This window comes from Paralichthys olivaceus, chromosome 2 (assembly GCF_024713975.1).
Source record: "Paralichthys olivaceus isolate ysfri-2021 chromosome 2, ASM2471397v2, whole genome shotgun sequence".
NCBI classification, from domain to species: domain Eukaryota; kingdom Metazoa; phylum Chordata; class Actinopteri; order Pleuronectiformes; family Paralichthyidae; genus Paralichthys; species Paralichthys olivaceus.
Genome location: NC_091094.1, coordinates 6,548,633 through 6,568,553, shown reverse-complemented (window position 1 = coordinate 6,568,553; position 19,921 = coordinate 6,548,633). Strand labels below are relative to the sequence as shown.

The 19,921-nt window shown below is 40.8% G+C and overlaps 1 protein-coding gene across 2 annotated transcripts in view; it reads left to right on the top strand.

The window, feature by feature from the left end:
• The window catches only part of grm4 (glutamate receptor, metabotropic 4), a 146,987-nt gene that overhangs the window by 31,591 nt on the left and 95,475 nt on the right, over window positions 1-19,921 (top strand). For both annotated transcript variants that reach the window (XM_069533281.1, XM_069533282.1), the window contains one exon: window positions 1,018-2,061. In XM_069533281.1, coding sequence (XP_069389382.1) covers window positions 1,519-2,061 — 543 coding nt within the window. In that variant the 5' untranslated portion in view covers window positions 1,018-1,518. The remainder of the gene's footprint in view (window positions 1-1,017; window positions 2,062-19,921) is intronic.

Sequence of the window (19,921 nt, the reverse complement as noted above, 5' to 3'; positions counted from 1 at the left end):
CATAGAGAGAAAGGTTTTAACTTCAGGTCATCGATGCTGTTTCAGCACAACAGGCAGCAGTGATCTTATATTAACCTGAGTAAGACAATAGTGTGAATAAGACACTGCCATTTTCTAATTATCTCAACCTGAATAAAGTCTTACTCATAATCATGGACTCTGAAGACGTTTATAAAGATTGACAGCAGGCCCCCAAAATTGAGCCAAATCAATTGCCACCTGGTGGCTGGCAGCAGTACAGGTCTCACTTTCCTCCATGTTATTGGATGGGCCATAGACCAAACTTAAAGTCAAAGAACATGACATTTCTTCTCAAAGATGGTTTCTGACATTTTAAATGGAGTGCTTCACAGTACAGTTATTGTCATTCTGAACTGCCTAAGACTGGGATCAAACCGCCTCTGGGTAGAAGATGACCGCTACTCTGCAGACTCTTGCAAACATCATAATCTAAAAAAGGTTTTATTTAGAATAAGGTCGATATTCTGAATATTTCTGTCTTTATAAAAGTATATGATCTGGATAATATTCAGATGATTTTATCCTCTGCTGTGTCAAAGGCTGCTGCTACAATCAGGTTCCACCTTAATGCAGTGATTTGTTAAGGTGGATTTTTTTCCCTTTGTTCTTACTTCTTTGTTGTACGTTTTACTCTGAGACATTAAAATATATGTAATGGATTTTTCATCAAATTATTGTGATGGAGGTTGAGTTCACCCGCTGACGTGTTGATAGGTGAGAATGAAGCACATGGGATGTGACTCTCTCAGACATGTCAACCTTGAGAGGCCATGGTAACCTTTTGAATTCAAAGCTGTAGATGTAAGAAGACTGTATATGGGAGAGAAATGAGTTTGGAGGCAGAACAGTTGCTTCATTCCACATAATGCTGAAGTAAAAAGGTTAAAGAAAAGAAAAAAAGAGGATATAAATGCTCATACCAATATAAATCCATTTGCCTTTTTTTCTGTTACCTCTCTCCACTGTCTCACCACTCTTCTCCTTTTCATCTTCCAGGAATTTGCTGTGAAGCCCGTGGACCTAAGCAGGCCTGAGGGCTCTGACATATACCAAATCCCTGCCCACGGGAACAGGGGAGATTAAAAACTTCTGATTGAGGTGGAGAGGAAAGAGAAGCGGGAGAGGGGGAGATAGGGACACAGAGAAAACGCGTATCGCTCACCTTTGTTCTTCCTGATGCCCCAAGTGAAGGATCTCCACAGGAAGTGTGTGTGAATAACAGCAGCAGCTGCCCACCGCCGTGGTCAGAGGATGGAGTGAGGGTTTGAAAGAGGAGAAGAGAACTGGATTACATGCAGTGAAAGAGTCAAGTCCGTATTCTCTGTTAATTGAATGCCTGCGAGAGAGGAGAGACATGAGAGGAAGCCTTTCTGCGCCAACTGCTTCCAGAGGTATTGCAATTAACCCTCTGGCCATCATAAAGTAATACCTGGCTTCTGCTCTTTTCTGATTGCTGTGCTCGGTCACACGGGGTGGACGTGCGCTCAGGCCGTGATCATGTCTCAACCCTCAGCGTGTCGACCGGATCGGACCGGCTGTCAGAGAAATGGCCTGTTTCTGTCGCTGCTGCTGCTGCTTCTCCTCAGCTCTCTGAAGGCCGCCCAGGCTGCCAAGCCCAAAGGGCCGGGACACACACATTTGAACTCCATCCGCATAGATGGAGACATCTCCCTGGGTGGGCTTTTCCCGGTGCACGCCCGAGGGCACGACGGAAAGCCGTGCGGGGAGCTGAAGAAGGAGAAGGGCATACACAGGCTGGAGGCCATGCTCTTCGCCCTTGACCGCATCAATAATGACAATAATCTGCTGCCCAACATCACACTGGGAGCTCGTATTCTGGACACCTGCTCCCGGGACACTCACGCCTTGGAGCAGTCTCTCACCTTCGTGCAGGCTCTAATCGAGAAGGACGGCACCGACGTCAAGTGTCTGGGCGGCGGAGCGCCCATCATCACCAAACCTGAGAGGGTGGTGGGCGTCATTGGAGCGTCCTCCAGCTCTGTCTCCATCATGGTGGCCAACATACTTCGCCTGTTTAAGGTAAGACGCAGGCACAGATTGTCCACTTCCTCCAGGAACATATTCACAACATGCACAGAACAAACAGCAGGAGCTGTGTTTGCTCTTGGACACTGAAAGCTATGAATATTTTTGCTTTATCGATTCCTCATATATATTTGTTTGAATAATTAATTGCGCTGGCTGATACGTCATGAGCCGTGGAGCAGAACAATATGTGTTAGATATCTGCTGCCACACAATGGGCACTTTCATAACTTTAGATAGGAGATCCCTTGGTAAATCTCAGCACTCTGACTGTTGCCCTGGAGGTGTTGGTTGCTAAGCAGTGAGAGGTATTGCCTGTCACAGACGTGATTAATAGGATACTACTTGATTTCATTTTCACCCTATAGCCTTCTTCAAATTGGCTTGCTGTTTACATCTGCTCATACGCTACGGAAAAAAAATGCATATTGCACATTTAATGAATTATTTAACACATTTTTTTTTCTGCCCATCTATAGCCACGGTGAGCTATTTCTACATTACTGAAGGTTTGATTGCTATTTACGGCTCGGCTCACAGCAAAATAACACACCTTTCTCTCCTTTAGAGGGAATTACGTTTCACAGAGTACCGTCGTGTGTTTGAAATAGTTTCACGGACAGTTAAACATTTTAGCATAGATATAACTCAAATTACTTTCAGTGGGACCGGCGAGTTAGTGGCTTATTGAAATTCTGTGTAATTAGAGCGAGGGATTCTTCCTCAGATAATGCTAAGACTTCAAAACAGACTTCAAAAACGCATTTCAGATCCTCTGTGTTGAAACACTGATAATAATCCTGAGAGATCTCCTTCACCTTGATATTGCATTAAAATTCAAGTCTAATTTAAACAATATTCCCTCCTCTTGCTTATAAACACCTTGAGGTGCGGCTGATTCACTGTCTGTCCTCTGCAGCTCTGTGGTTCCCTTCATCAGATCAGGTTTTAACTTCACATACTGACTGGATTTTGATGGGGCTGCTCCACATATGTTGATGATTCGATTCCTCAGTGGAGGAGCTGCACGTCTGAACCTCGTCTTTTCAAAGCATCTGCCTTATTGTTTTTTTTCATGGTGTCATTGTACCCAGAGTGAAACGGATCAGAGTGCAGCATGTAACCTTAAAAAATCTGTTAATGGAAATGCTGGTTTGTTTGTCAGTAGGATTAACACGGGTTTGACACGAGCCGAGAAAGAACCCATTACATTTCCACGTGGATCCAGGATTTATATTTCGTTAACATTCTGCATTTTTTTGGTGACATTTTTCTCCGTGGATATTTTATGGATCTAGTGAATTTGAATGTGGTTTCATGAGGGGACTGCTGGCCCTAGGCAGAGGTACTCACTCTACTTATATTCTAGTTGATTCATTTATCAATAAAAAGAAAAGATTGTTACTTTAAAAAGCAGTTTTCTCAAGCACACATATCCTAATTTCATCTTCTCTCATGTCCTGAATGAATTTTTGATATTGTTCGGTTTTGTCCAAAGACAAGAACATACAATTTTAAGACAGAGACATTGAGATAGACACTATTTTATAGATCAATAAATAAATAAATAAAAATGCTTGCCTGATTGAATATTAATGAAAGTAGGTGGTAGTTACAGTCACAGGTGGTGGAAATTGTAATTATGTTTTTGCTTCTGCTCGTCCTCTCTAGTGTTAGACTGCTTTCTCTCCCGCTCTCTAGTGTGATCAACACCTTCATGCCAGAGCTCTGCAGGGGTGGCGCTCTGCAGTGTGATCGGATGTTATTACTGAGCCAGGATCAGGAAGCACTTTTTATTTCATCGCGTAAATCTGGTGTTTGTGCTTCACAGATGATGACAAGGTATGAGTGAAGCCAATGAAATGTGAGTCTGGAGGTCAAGCGTGAGACTTCATGTGGACTTTAGTGTGGGGTGACGGGTCTGTAGGTCTGCTGCATGAATACCATGGCAATATTCATACTTTTAGGCAATGGCCTCTATAGTGTCTGACCAGTATGGACAGTTGTGGAAAAAAACCTGATACTTATCAGCCAATATATATATTTATTCATGTATTTGCAATGTCTCCTAAGATGTTGTTATCAAACCTTAGGACAAGGACATATACTTTTGTTTAATATTTTACAAATACTTGTACTTTAAACACGAGAACACAACGTTTCTGTTTTTATTTTGTAAAATAAAAGTTTTCATCATGAAGCATAACCACCGATACTGATTTCTCTGCGAGAGGCTGATATTTGCTGATTTTTATTGGCTAACAGAAAAATCAGTATTAACTGTTGATTAGGTAACAAAAGTCTCAGTAAATCATCGTAAATTTGTCAGTTAATTTGAAAATCATTGATTTGGCCTTTGACTGATTTTATTTAAATATTTAATGCTTTCTTTGTGTATTAGTTAATATGATACCCCACAGACTCCACAGCAAAAGCCTTTTCTATAGTTCACACAGTACGAGTTGATAATCTCCCAGATTCCACTGTTTTACAAACCATATCAGAGTTGTGCTGCATTAAACATTAAACTGGGATGATGCCTAGGTTTGGTGCATCATTTTACTGTTCTAACAGTTGAGTCTTATGTATGCATCTATTCATGGGTGTGAATACTCGTTGACAAATACATAGTCGAGCGTGAAAAGCACTGTGCATGATCTCGACATTTCTCCCACACATTATATATGCGAATATGTGCGCTCACACAGGTGAGAGTCTGTGTGGGACACAGTAATGAGCAGCTCCAGCAGTGTGCTCTTGATCCCACTTTGCATGGAAGCCTCAAATCTTTGGTCATTAGCACAGCGCTCACCCTCTCTTCATTAAAGCACGTAAGCGGTGTCCTTGCATATTTAATTTGGACTCTTCTGATCTCCTTTATCTTCATACTCAATGTGTACAGTGTGTAAGCGTTCCCCTCTCCTGCCTCCTCGTATTCAGACAGCTGGAGGTTTAGAAGGCTGCTCAAGTCAGACGGCAGGTTGAGAAGATCAACACAGCGAGATCTCACCAGTTCATCTTCAGTTACTATCACTATCGGGCCTGCGAGTCGCACGATTGAAAATGAAACACTTTCCAAGGCGGTCGCCAATCAATCAACATCCACTTTAATTGAATAACAGTCAGTACAACAATCAAAAAAGAGAGTAAGCTCCTGACATGATGTAAAGCAGTCTGGTCAGTTATATAGATTAAACTGTAAACCTTTAATGTAGAGTGGTGTGTGGTCATCTAGGTGGGCTCCTGAGTTATAGCTTCCCAGGGATCCACCACTCAGCCAGCTGCTCCTCCTGGTCCTGATGGGCCCGCTGATGACCCCTGAAGGTTTTAACTTTACGGCGCCTCGACACACGCCCTGCAACCTGCGACACATTTACATGCACGATCTAGCATCGGGTGAAAAGAGGAACCAGCAGGTCTCCTCATGCTGCAGCTCGACATAACTGTTTACTTTAAATTGAGGCAATGCATGCACACACGAATTCCAGCTCAGCATACTGATGAAGACAGGCAGACTGTTAGGCATTTAGACATGTGCACTGCCATATGCTGGTTCACCCACACACAAACACACAAGCAGGCGGACACACACACCACTTGCACGACTGCACCTCTCAAACGCAACAACATGTATATAAACACTTGATACAAGCGTACACAAAAGCAATCAAGCACATTTACACACAAACCACTTTAAAGCCAGCAGCGACGGCAGCAGAGCCCGCCCTGGTGTAGTTATCAGGTTTACAGAAAAGTGTTTCCTCAGCACTCAGCTGCATACAGATGTGGTCCAGAGCAGCTTGATGAATATTTTACTTCAACCTTATGTAACTGTAGCACACGGACCAGGAGCTGCAGCTCGAGAACATTTCATTGGAACAATGTGTCAGATGACAACATTCAGATCCCAGAGTTGACAGACACCGACTACACAGGTCTGCCCCTCTCCATTACCTGTTCATTTCTGCTGGAGCTCCAGACTGGCTAACAAGATGGACGACGCAGCTCCACTTCCTCTTGCTCTCCAGAAGCTAAAAGAATAATAAGAATTCTGCCGTCTCGGGCCGATGACACAATTCAGAGCCAGAGTCTGCACAGTGGCAATCAAAGGATGGAACTACAGGAACAAAGTCCTGCTGATGACTACCTAAAAGGACAGACCAACTTCTGTGAAAAATGTATTGGATATATAATTTATTGTTTTGCCCATGTCCCATCCAGTAACATGGAAAAGGCGCGGCTCTTGACCTATACTGCTGCCAGCCACTAGGAGGCAATCAAGAGGTTGACTTATGGGGTGCAGTCACGTTGTCCATCTTTATGTCCGTCTATGGTTGAAATCGTAGAAGACTTCAATAAAGAGTCTGTATTCTATTATTAGACATGCTGAGAGTATATATCATTTTACCTTTATATACTTCTAAAGCTGCAAAAAAGCTTTATTAGCTACAGTGCATTTAAGACATTTCGACCTATTCTAAAATCATCTTGCTGCATTTGTTTGAGGACAATCTTTTAGAGAAGCTTGTGTTATCTATTAATGATAAATTGACCGACCGATTTATTTACTGAGCAACTCGCATCACTGTGAGTGTATAAATGAACATGAACATTCATTAGTGTGATTATACAATTGACTAAACTTACCAAAATCGTCTTTGAGAAAAATCTATTTAACATGTACTTTATAGTCTGGTTCATGTCCTGTCGTTAACATGGAGGAGGGTCCTATACTGCAGTCAAACACTAGCTCTGTTTTGGCTTCACTTTTTCTTCCATCTTTGTAAAAAGCCTATAATCCTAATTGGGAGTTCCTTCTCACCTCGGCTTTAACAAAAGTTTGGCTCTAGTTCAGCGAAAGAAGAAAAAGTGTTTTTAGCAAATTTCATTAGTTTCACTCTGTGGTGCACATGAGTAGCACAATGGAGAGGCAGTGACCCGCAATAAGAGGCTCAGAGCGCTCTGGCCTTTAATGCTCACTGGAAAGCATTTTGCCGGCTCCTTGTTCTGACATTACAGCTTACTGCTGGCTGGACAAACCATCTCATGTCCACTGGTGTGGTTAGTTTCAGCAGAGCGGGGACCACAGACGAGGGACAACAATCAAAAAAACAAAACAACAACGACTTTAGAGGAGGAAAAATAGAAGAGGCTGAATTTTTTCATGCAAAAGCACACAGGCCTTCAGCATCCCACTCATTCTGACATTTTCTCTTACCCTGAGTTAATGATCTTGTTTATGAGTTTCACACTGGAGACACACACACACACATTGAGTTTATTGGATATGCGCCTGCACATCGTGTCAGAATCTTACCAAACATCTTGCAGCAGCAAATATCCTCTGCCAGTGATTTTCATAAAGGTTTTCACATCCGATTACCTGTGCTGTTACTGCTCTCGCACGGCATCGCTGAAATTATGGTTAAGCAGTTTACGTGGTCTGAACTCTCACAGCACAGCCAATAATATTTAATGCTGGATAAACTCCACACAATATGAATTGTTGATTGTGAGAGAGCCCCGAGCTGCCGAGCATTATTTTCCAATGAAATCTTGTGGGGTTTTTTTTAGACGATAGCTTTTCTGGTTAAAACTCCTAAATACGAATGTGTTGAGCAATACGTTTTTAAGGCTGATTTATTGTTATTACTGTAATCTAATACGTTGTTTGCTGATATAAAACTTTTATTTACAGCACAAATAATGCAGAAAAGATGTGAATTTATTATCGTAAGTTTAATTACAGGTTTTTATTTATAGTTATTTTTTAATATATTAGAAATTACGTGTTTACCCTCTGTTATAACGGTAATCATGTTGGTACTGCAGCCCAATATATTGATCGAGGATCGTGATTCCTTCTGTAATTTCTTCACGAACATAATTACATAATTTTCTTGCGGTATGGAGGTCCCGCTGATACTTTTGCTTGATCACAAGTTTCAACTTTTCACTCATCAATTAAATAAATAAAACCAAATTTGCTAGAAAAATTATCAATTGAATATACATCGACGACCTCAAATGGCAGAAACTATTTTTTAGAATAACTTATTTGACAAGTACTTTCTAGTTTGGCTCGTGCATTATATTTTTTCTTTGTCATTTTTTTAAGGGCCGCATTTCAACACCTTTTTAAAATTCACATTGTAAAGTTGCTAACATTTTCCTTCACTGGTGTATTTGCTACTGCCGTGACTCATGTCTGAGTGTGTACACACTTTAAAAAAACACTTAGTAAAGCCACCATTACACAAGAGCTTGCAAGGTAAAAGCTATCATTGTCGATCTCATTCAAAATATATGTATCTAGCGGAAACTCAGCCACGCGGCGCCCTGAGAGGAGGATGGCAGATATCATTAGCAGCTGACAGCCTCTTTCATGATTCCTTGAATGAGCGAGCTGATCCATTCTGCAGCTGTTTTGTGGTCACAGCTCCATCGCATCACGTCCCTCCCTCCCAGAGGTGCTCACCATCTGCTTTGTTGCAACCTCTTTTCAGCAAGTTAACGGTTATTTCCCCCCAGTTGATCTTCGACTCCTGCAGACATTTTGGCATCAGACCAGTTTGGTAAAATCAATTCCTGCTTGATTGGTGCGATCCAGAAAACTGTGCAGTTACTGCTCTTCCACAGCGTTGACAAAATTGTTGGCAGTTAACATTTGACTGGTACAATCCATCACTTTTAACATTTCTTTGTTCACAGAATGAAGCAGAAAAACACATTTCCATGTAAAATAATCAACACCTGTCAACCTAAATGAGCAGTGACATTACACGCTCAAAGGGATTCCATTTACCGTAGGTTTTGACAGCATATAAGACATTTCAGTGATATGACATTAGGTTATCTTTGTAGTCAATGTTTCCGACCTCACCTCCCTTGTTTACTGCACCAACTGCTGTTGACTGAATGTTGTGACATCAAGATAAACAGGACGTGCCATGATATCATGGCAGCTGGTACTTTTACATGGAGCCCATTATGTTTTACTGCCATAGACTGTATATAAAGACAGAGTGAAGCCAAAGCACATCAGGTGCTAGCTGCAATATAGGTTATTAACCCTGCCTCCTCCATGTAATTCAATGAGACATGAACCAAAAAAGGAAAAGTGCACGTCAAATAACTTTGTTTATGTCGTTTTAGGTATGTATGTATCTTACTGTACGTTTGCCATGTGCTATGATATCATGTCTGCTTTCTGTGGAAACAGAAATTTTATGAAATCTACAAAGTGAAATCCAGGATTTTTGTGTTAATTCAGAATTTTGTCTCAGATGTAAAAACTTTGCTTCTAATTGTTTCTCATTTCTGTCCATATGTTAGAGGATAGATAGTTTTTGTTATTTATTTGACAGTCTCAATCTATAACACACATGGCTCCATTTAATACAACGCCTTATTTAGTTCTTCTTATAGATTTAACACTGCTTTTTAACACAGTTAATTGCTTTTCATCATTGAGGTCACACCATAGACTGTATTCGTAGATGGATGACATACCTGCTCCTGAAAAGTGAAGCCAAAGCTGGCAGGCTGCAATGTAGGTTTTAAACTCCAACTCCTCCATATTAGTGGAAGGGACATGGAACTGACTAAAAAGTACATATCAAAAAAAGGTCTTTCTGTCCTTTCAGGTTGTTCTTATCACACTAACGTTTGTTCAAATGATTTATTCCCGTACATCCTGTTTTAATCTCTTAGTTGATGCTATGAAGACGTGGTGAAATGTCATGATTGACAGCTGAGACTGACTCCCGAGTGGTTGAGCATGTGTATAGACATATAGAAGATTGCAACAGTCGTTTCCTGGATATTTTGGCTTAATTCCTGGATATTGGGAGGATGTGGAGACACATTCTCCATCTTTATTTACAGCCTTTGGGTTGCCTACAGGTTTAAAGACTCTGGAGGAGCCTGATAAATAGTTCAGGCGATAATCTGACTTCTTTCATGGTCGTCAATCCTCCAGTTTCTGACATATTTCTCTTAACCCCGTTATGGCCCTCTTATGGCACCTTCTTGAAACAGGAAAAGAAATGGTTGATGTCATGAAATTTCATGCTTCATCTCATCTTGTTCTGATGGTTTTTATTCGCCATAAACCTTCGAGTAACACAGCAGAATGACGGCCCTGTGTCAAAATTGATTTAGCAGCTCATTTGGGGGAATGACAGCTAAATCAAGATAAACTGGAATCAGCCCATCGCGGCATCTTGCTCCAACCAAACCCACTCAGTCAGTAATGATATGATGTTCACACTCAAGCCATTCACGCCGAAGTCTTTTAACTATGTTTTCCTCTTCGCTGTCGATTAACTTCATGCAACATGTGACATCAATGTGTTATATGATGTTTCATGCAGTTACACATTACACTGTCTCAAAGCGCTTTTGTTTACAGGCACAATAAGTCGTACTGTGTCATTACTGTTACTTAAAGGTTTCAGGATAAGCACATTTCCATTGAGACTATATCACATTCTTTGTATGACAGAAGACTGGACAGTGTCATTGTTGTGTCCAAAAGGGAAAATGAGGCACAAATGAAAAGATGGTATAGGGCATTGTTGGTCTGTAATTCTAAAATGAGAGCCATTTTGGCCGTAGTACTGTAAGTCATTGTGGGAGCTGCAGATAATCATCCCGCTCAGTTCAGGGAGGTGATATTTTTCCATTTTCTGTATTTTCCTGTAACATGTTTTTTCCCCTCCCCCCTGCTCTGCCCTCCAACTGCTCCATTAACAAAATGCTGACTGTTTGTGCAGCTATTAAGCCAACACACCTTCTTTCTTCCTTTGTTGATATTTAATATACAGTAACAATATGCATTAGCCTCGGTTTTTTGATTTCTATCTGTCAGACATTATTACACTTGGTAACCCGATGTTCCTCGGACCACAAGAGGAGCTTTAGCTTTATCCACGTTATTTCATTCTGCTCATGCACACGCTGCTCGTCTGTCTGTACAGATATTTTGGTGATTTGGCCAAATCCTAAATCTGAACGCCCCACGAGTCTGGTGAGCTGTATGAAGTGAAGGCACACGTTAGCTTGATACCACTATTGGCTGTTTAGCGGTTCATAAACAGTTTAACTTGTCACTACTAGTAATTTCCTGCAGTTACATGACCAGTTTAAAACAGAGTGATTTTGTTTTATTTTTCAGTTATTTGAATAACTTGTATAGTAGGAACACGAACAATCATCATCAGTTTGATGAGAACTAATTAAAATGACAGAAACCATCTTTGAGAAAAATTTAGTCAACATGTTCTTTGACTTTTTAGTTTGTCTTTGCAGTCCTCTCATGCAAAAAGAAAGTTGTGAGATCATTTTCGATTCTTTTAAATTTACTCCTCGTGCTTTGATGTAATGGATGAAGTGATAAAATACAATCCATGGCTTTGTGCTCAGGGCACACACACACACACACACACACACACACACACACACACACACACACACTCTCTTGCACTATCACTGCACACTATCCTTATTATTGTTTCTCCACTTGTGTTGTTCTGCTGCTGAATGAATAAATGTTGATGGTGACTCATTTGTCTGAAAGTACTGACGAAAAGGCCACAAGACAGAAACTAAACAACAGCCGCTGTAACAACATAGGAGCTGCATCTCCGAGGTTTCACTTAGCTGAAAGATCGGAAGTGACTTAAATACATTTTTAAATCAGGAGTCATTCCTGATTCCATTGCTTGGGATCCTTCATGATACATGTTTTCTTTCTTTCTCACTCTGTTGTGCTTGCTTGGAAGAGACAAATTACTGGAGGCAAGTGTTGGCCTCTTCAGTCAGATCTCTGTGTGGCGTGTTTTCCTGTATAATTATATTGTTTTGCTCCCTAATTATATTTTGCCTTAGTTGTGAACTCATCCCGACAAATAAAAGTGACTGTGTGTCCGTGCAAATCAGCCATAACAACATTTCTGTATCTTCAAGGGTTGACAAACGTGCTTCCTGAATTCAGATCCAGACCCTCTACCATCTGTCGTATTCTTCACACGCCAGACACACTCTTGTGTTTGTGCGTCTAAGTGTGTGTGTGTGTGTGTCTGGCTTTAACACATATGTGCATGTGTGTCTTACAGGCTGCTTGTTTACATATTTAATTGTGTGTGTATGGTCAGTTACATGAAAATCCATTCTGTCTACAACTGACTCATTTTCCTTAAAACATGAAAACAAAGAGAGTGTGAGATCTGCCTCTGAATTCCCACACGACCCAATACACTTTCAATAGATATCAGTGTTTTACTGCACAGAATTCATTGAATTGGTTGGTTCCTTTGTGTGTTTGTGTTACATTGAATATGGCAGCAAAAACAAGTACAAACTAACACCTTCTGCTGCCTTTATGTAACCCATGTGGGCTGATCTGTAACTGTATCAAAGAATCTTCCTCAGCGCCTCTTTTGAGTGGCATGCTAACAACTTTTCCTGGTTTCACACCTCTGGATCAAAAACCCTTTTTTTAGTTTAATGTGACAACAACAGCTTTTACATTTGAGGAATTTGTTCTGCTAAAAAGCTCATCCATCCATTATCAATATTGCTTATCCCTTGAGTTTCATGGCGGGAGGTGGAGACAATCCCAGAGGACATTTGGTGAGAGGCAGGTTACATCCTGGACAGAACGCCATTCCATCACAGCCCATTACATAGGCAGCTGGTCCTTTTACATGGAGCCTGTCATGTTTTACTGCCATGTTTCTGCCATAGACAGATATATAAATATGTATAAACCCTGTCTCCTCCATGTTATTCAATGAGACATGGACCAAAAAAAGTCAAGATACATGTCAAATAACTTTATCTCAGAGATGGTTAATGTCATTTTAAATAGTTTTTTTATCACACTCATGTATCTTCCCTTAAGTTTGGTTTTAATTACTTACACATTTGGTTTAGCCCGTGTATCGGAGGGACCTTGTTACCGTGGCGCTGTCCTGCACAGACTCCGGCGTTAAATGATGTCCTTGATCTTAATATCCAGGATATTTCACACAGACTCAAGAAAAAGATGCAAACTCCCACTAGGCTTGAACCCAGAACCTTCCTGCTGTTCCAGCCGGCAATGTATTTGCACAGGAAAAAACAACCTCATGTTTATCCATGATTTTTTCCATCTGCAGCGTCTAAATCAGACTTTTAATCGGACATTGGAGCAGCACAATCAGCTGGCAGTATGACAGACACACTCTGCTACGTTACCTAGGGGAAAACATTATCTTTAAAAAACAGACTGTTTTTATTGTAAGGGAAACAGATCTGATTTATCTTTCTCATCTCCTCCTGTGTTTTTCTCTGCGTGTTCAGCTCACGCTGGTTGTTAGTTTCCTCCAGATGCTCCAGTTTCCTCCCACTGTCCAATCACATGTAGGTCAGGTCAGTTTGGAGACTGTAAATTAGATGTGTGAGTGTCTGTTTTATGTGTTGGACTAGTTTCTCTGCCTGCTTAATAGAAACAAGTGAGCATGGAAAAATTACACTCAGTGACATGCCTGCTGATTTGCCTGTGGTGGCGTATGAAATAAGCACTTTATGAGGACCAACAAACTAATGGTGGGTAGTTATTTTTCCGTTTCCTCTAAAAAAAACAAAAAACATTTAGCTCTTTTTTTGGCATTGATTCCTCAACACTCCTCTGAGATTCTGCTCCTTCCTGATACGGTAGCATCACATTATTTCTGCACATTTTTCAGCTGCCCATTCATTCTGCCAATCTTCCGCTCTGCCACGTCCCGAAGGTGCAGTGTTGGATTCAGATCTGGTGACTGTGGAGGTCACAGGAGTTCACTGAACTCACTGTCACGCTCATGAATTCAGTTTGAGGCGACTTTTCCTCTGTGACACGTTACGTTAACATGCTGGAAGTAGCCTGTGGCTGTAAATGGATGCACATAGTCAGCCACTGTACTCACGGGGGCGTAGGCAGTGAGACAGTTATTGAGTTTTTTCATGTTTATTTTAATGCTTTTGGTTATTTTATGTGATTTTTCATATATTTGTAGTATGTTGATTGTATGTTGATTTTGGGGAAAATATTAAGTCAACAAAATTGAATGATTATTAATTAAGTTATGGCTGAAAATTATCCATCCGAGTTTTAAAGTTATCAAAAATCTACTTGTTTTAGATCTTATGAAGAAATCATTTCTTTGTCTTTCCACATTTTAAAATGTTGGGTTTGTATTATTTGTTCGACAATAATTTCACATTTTGAAGGACACATTACTCACACTTTGTAGAGCAAATTCTTAATAAATTCATCAAGAAGTCATCATAGAAGTGATTATAATTAAAGGATGATGAAGTTATTTGTAGTTGCAGCCTTGGATCCATCCATGTTTCCTGTGAATACAGCCACAATCACAGTAAGTGTTGTTCTGGGGATTCACATGAAAGTAGATAAGTAGGTTGTGGGAAAATTAGTTCTCCAAAGATTAAACATTTCAGCACTCAATGACATTAAGCACTGGACGTCCTCCATTATTCATATCAAAGAATTAAGCAGTTGAGATAAAATAAGGTTTTAACATTTAATTTTGCAGTCCATTCATTACTCTACAAAATCATGAGTTTGTTTGCTGTCAGTCAATCGTGGTTTGAAATACTGAGCAGGCTGACAAATAAAACTCTTAGACACTGTAGATCTGAGACTGTAAACAGATAAGCAGAAAATAAATCTGCATCTGGTTTTATAATTTATTTTAATTTGAGACAAGCTCAAAGGTAAAGATTCATTTATCATGTCTTCCCCAATTTGCCACTAAACTTAATTATAGTGATCCTAAGACACCATTGTCACAGCTCGTGGACCGGAGGAGCCGGGGATCGAACCCACAACCCTCTGGTTAGTGGACGACATGCTCCACTTTGTGAGCCACCATGTTAGAATTACTTAGACAATAATTCATTACAATTGATGTGGCAGTCTCTGTAAACTTCTGCTGTTGTGTTTTGCCACTTTAAAAGACTTAAGGAACTTAATAAAGTTAGTTGAAGCAAAGTTAGCTTCATCAAATTTTATTCAGTTTATTCAAAAATGATATTCAGTTAACTAAATTTAAGTTGTTTTTACCTTTTTGGGTTTTGCACTGTGATCAGAATTTTCTAACATATGGACAAAACAATTACATGATTGATTCAGAAAGTAATGGTCAGGAATCATTAGTTGCAGCTACAGATGAAAATGCTATTTCACTCATTGCAGGCATGCATTGAGTCTTTAATAACCAATCAGGCTCGGAGGAGTGAAGCGAAGAAAAGCACAGATGTGTCCACACTTTCTAGACAATGAAGGGCGGTGGTTTGAATACAAATGGGAGCATTCAGAGTGCGTTAATGCTCTGCCTGTAGCTAAGGTGATCTTTGACATGTGCTAATCTGGCTGTGGAAAGAAAACATAAATTGATTTGATATTGAGCTACACGAGATTGATTAAATATTTTCCTGGGTGGATTTACTGATCAGCGAACATATGAGATTGCGTCACACAGCTAAAAAACAAGGCCTAAAAAACATACAATCGCAGTGTGAATCATGTTATACCGAAATCTTTGGACGTGTGCTGATGTAGGCACTGATCCTCACTTCATCAGGAAACGTCTGTATCACACTGTGACCTAATAAATCTGTTGACAGGCAAAAAGGTTGATGCGGTTTATTATTGAACAAGATGATGTATTGAGCTGTGAAGGTGAGGGCCGGTCTTTGGAGGCTTAGCTTTGCTCTTTTCATCCTTATCATTCCCACAAGTCCTACACTGGTGATTACAGCAGCTTACTGATCACTGCTGTAATAGACTGGTGTCAGACAGGGAAAAGGACAGGTTGTGGCCACGAAACATAATCAGCTGTCTGCGGGAAGCCTGAGCACTTCTTATCAAGCAGCTCGGCCGAGCAGCAGAGATCAATTGTCAAGATGCTATAACGTCAGATTAAATCCTGTTATGGAGCTTTTTTTTTTTTCCTTCCTCCTTGCAGTGACATCTGATTAAAAAATATCTGACATCATAGCCCCCTGTAAACATAAGAGGTCCGCAGGCTGCCAGAGTGCGGTCGAGTGAGTAATTATTCAGGCCAACTTGTTTTCACGACACCCTGGACAACAGGCAATTTGGTTTGACCTATAGTGATTGTCAGTTTTACACGGAAGTGGACAAATGCCAAACAGCTCAGAGGAACTGCAAACAAACTCTGCTGGTGTGTTTCTCCTCTGTACACAGGCACTGGTGTGAGCGTGCGTGTGCACGTTGGCAACACGGGCATACCGGTGCTTGTGCTGTGCCTCCGGCTTTTGTGTGTATGTGTGTATGTGTGTCTGTCGCCTGGACGTCTATTCGTGAAAAGGCCAGTACACCTATTGGGAATTCTGGAAGCCCGTTTGTCAAACCCGCTCCCCCCCCCGCCATCAAATTCTGCATGTAGTTTTGCAGACTGAATAGAATCTGCACTGAGGCATGAGAAAGACCATTACACACGTGTCTAGCACGCCACAGATGATGAAGAGATCTGGGAACGCATCCCCCCATGGAACCTGCCTCTGGCTGAGACGCTGCTGCGTGCAGTGGATACAGGCCCCAGCCAGGCTTGTCAGGGTCTGGGGACATAACATACACACGGCGGAAGGCTCCTGGAGACGGCACCGTGTCGGATCAAGTGTCAGTAATGTAATGACATGAAAACTGTGTTCCCGCCATTGGAGAAATATGGGAATACAATGGTTATTTTTTGTAAAGCGTTTGAATATATGCTTTAAAGAAAAGATTTAAAATAAGATTGTCATTTGTTATTCACTCGACAGGGAAACAGCAGCAAAGGGGATAAAAGTAAGTTGTGATGGAAACATGGGGTTAATTATCGCAATGTAATTTTCATCATTAACAAGGTCAACACATATATTGATATGTGTCTGAAGCAGATACAGATAGAAGGATTTATAAAATGTTTTTCTTCCCATAAATCTTTAAACATAAATAACAATTTAACATTTATCGGGATATTTATTTATCTATCGACTGATATCACATTTTGTATTTTGATATTTCGGGCCGTCCAGCCCTTTAGTAAACATGAGTAAAATAAAGCAATGATGTAAATAATGTAAACTAAATATATAAAATGGAAGACAATTGAAGTATTGCAGTCCAAATGAGATTACACCTGAAATTTGACAGTTATATAAAAGACAAGCTTTGGTATAAGATTTTAAATGTGTATAGAACATATTGTACGCACTTTGCTCGTGTATCTTTCATTCATCAGTTACTTCTATTTGAGAATGACAAACCTATATATCTTTTGATAAGACATATGTAGGTGTGGATATATGATGTTCACGTTGAAAGTGTTGAGAAGAGAAGGGCTATTATTATAACAATCTCCTGGGTTCCACTTGTGGTAGCAGTAAATGTCAGGCTCATGTTCTGTGTGAGAGAACAGCATCAGCGAAGCAATTAGAGGAATTCTGACGGGCAGGGAATGTTAAGTAGTCACATAGCATGTCTGTCTGATCAATTCTGTCCAATCTCTTGTCAGCTGCTTCACTGGAGGCGGCGTCTTTCCTGTGTGGCTGCGAGTGCTGAGGGTGGGAATCTCGAAGTTTCTCACGATTTGAGTTTGATTCACGGGCGCTTTGATACTCAGGGTAATTCCTATTCTCCTCAGATCATGACATCACTGTCTGATTTGAGTTCTGTTTCCTCTTGCAGCATGACGACAATTAGAATGATAATAGAAGTACTAATATATTTGATTTGCGTCAAATATCAATTGTACATGTCTTTTTACATGTACTGTATATATTTACCTAAACAAGACTGACCTGGACACAGTAAAGGGCAGAACATAAGGAAACAACAGCTAATACTTTGTTAGTTGGCAGAACTCAAAGAGATTATTTGATGTAATTTTCTACATGTTAAAACTGCAATTTCTGAACGGAGCATGAGACGGCATTCAGTGAGAAAGCAGTATTTTAGTCCTGACAACATTGTGAGCCTTGAATAAACAAAGCCGGTGCAGCTGTCCTCTCTGAACGGAATTCACTTATTTTTCAACGAGCTGCCTCCTCATCATCACTCGCTGCTTCTCTCGCTGTCTCACCCACAGCAACTGTCGCCGCTCAACTGTCACTCTGAGAGTCGGTGTGTTGCGCTACATCATGTATATACGTGTGCGTGATTGGATAAGACGGAGCAGCAGATCGACTACAGGCCGGCCTGCTGTTGACAGCTCGGTTTTTCGTGCTGATGAAACAGCTGCAGACTCGCTCTCGACTGTGCTTTTAATGAAACTCACACATCAACTTACCAGAGTGTGAGACACTAGAGGAGCAGCAAACTGTCAGGGAGGAGAGCTCATCCACGGCCAGGTTTGCTCCAGCTGTAAAATAACTACTTAACTAGCATTTAAAGGAGCAGTGTGAAAAGTTAAGAGTTAAAATATCATTTAACTCCAGACACATCCATACCCAGATACTGTGCAGACTCCAAATCATCGACACAAGATGGCAGCTTTCTGCTTCATATCTGGATATGAAGCAGAAAGCTTTTATACAGTCTATAGTTTCTGAGTTTATGTGTGGACGCTGAACCTTCATGATGAAAAATGCAGATGCATCTAAAGTGTGGCAGCACAGCTTTCCAGCGGCCTGTAGACCAGAGGGACGTCCCAAAAACCCAGATGTGCCTTCGATATTTATTCTCCTTTGTACAATGATCACACAACTCTCACTACAAACAGAGATGAAAAAAGAGTGACTGTCATGGTATCATCCACATCGCTGATGCTTTTACAGACTTGTATTCTTACACAGCAAACTATTGTATCATTGATGGTTTTTTTGTCCATTTTCAAGTGAAAGGCTACACATCCACATGAAAAAGACTCTTTAGAGGGGAAATGGAAAACAGGAATTCACTCCAAATGTATCTGTAACATGGAGGAACATAATACAACAAGGTCCAGGTCAGAATTATTATGAGATATGGTTTATCTCCATATACACCTCTTCTATAAATATTTACCTAATCATATTCCAAAGTGAAAAGGAAGCAACATATTTCAGCAGATATCATTTAGAAGCCACAGCCCCCTTAGGATAAGAGCAGTGCTGTGTGGTATTGTCCAGCAGCCCTGCGGTATTAAAACCCCTTTGTGAGTGCTTTGTCTGGTCTGGACTGAGTTGTATAAGATGGAAAACGGAGGCTGGTCCAGTCTTAATTGCACAAGCAGATGCTGTCAGTCTCCAGAAACCATGAGCTGTCCTCTCCGAAGGCTTCATCTCACATGCAGCCAGCATGGTGCAGCAGCACTAATAACTCCCCACAAATTCTCCACAAAAGAATACAAAACTTCACACCCTTCAGACCCACAGAATATAGTGGTGACTGGTGAGCAGGATGATGAGAGGAGAGCATCACGCTGTGGGCTCCTCTTCAGCAGGGACAAAAGCTGTGGTCAGGCCGTAGAGAGAAATTAAAATGCTCCAAATACTATCATGCTCTGAGCAATTCACTGCCCTCTGCATGTGATTAAACAGAGGAAAGAAAGATAACATTTTTCCAACATCACACTGGACAGAATTGATGCTCTTCATCGAAACAATGTTCTTAATGGATCCTGGTTTGTTGAGACACAGGAAGAGAAATCAGGTGTAAGGTTCATGCTGCTTTGATAAATGTATCATTGATTAACTGCAGCTAATAGTATAACTGATAAGAATTAACCAACATCGCTGAATACGATTGTGGGGTGTAACCGTAGTTTGCTGTAGTACTTGGTTGCACCACTGGATGGTGCCTCCTTTTGAGACTTTGCTT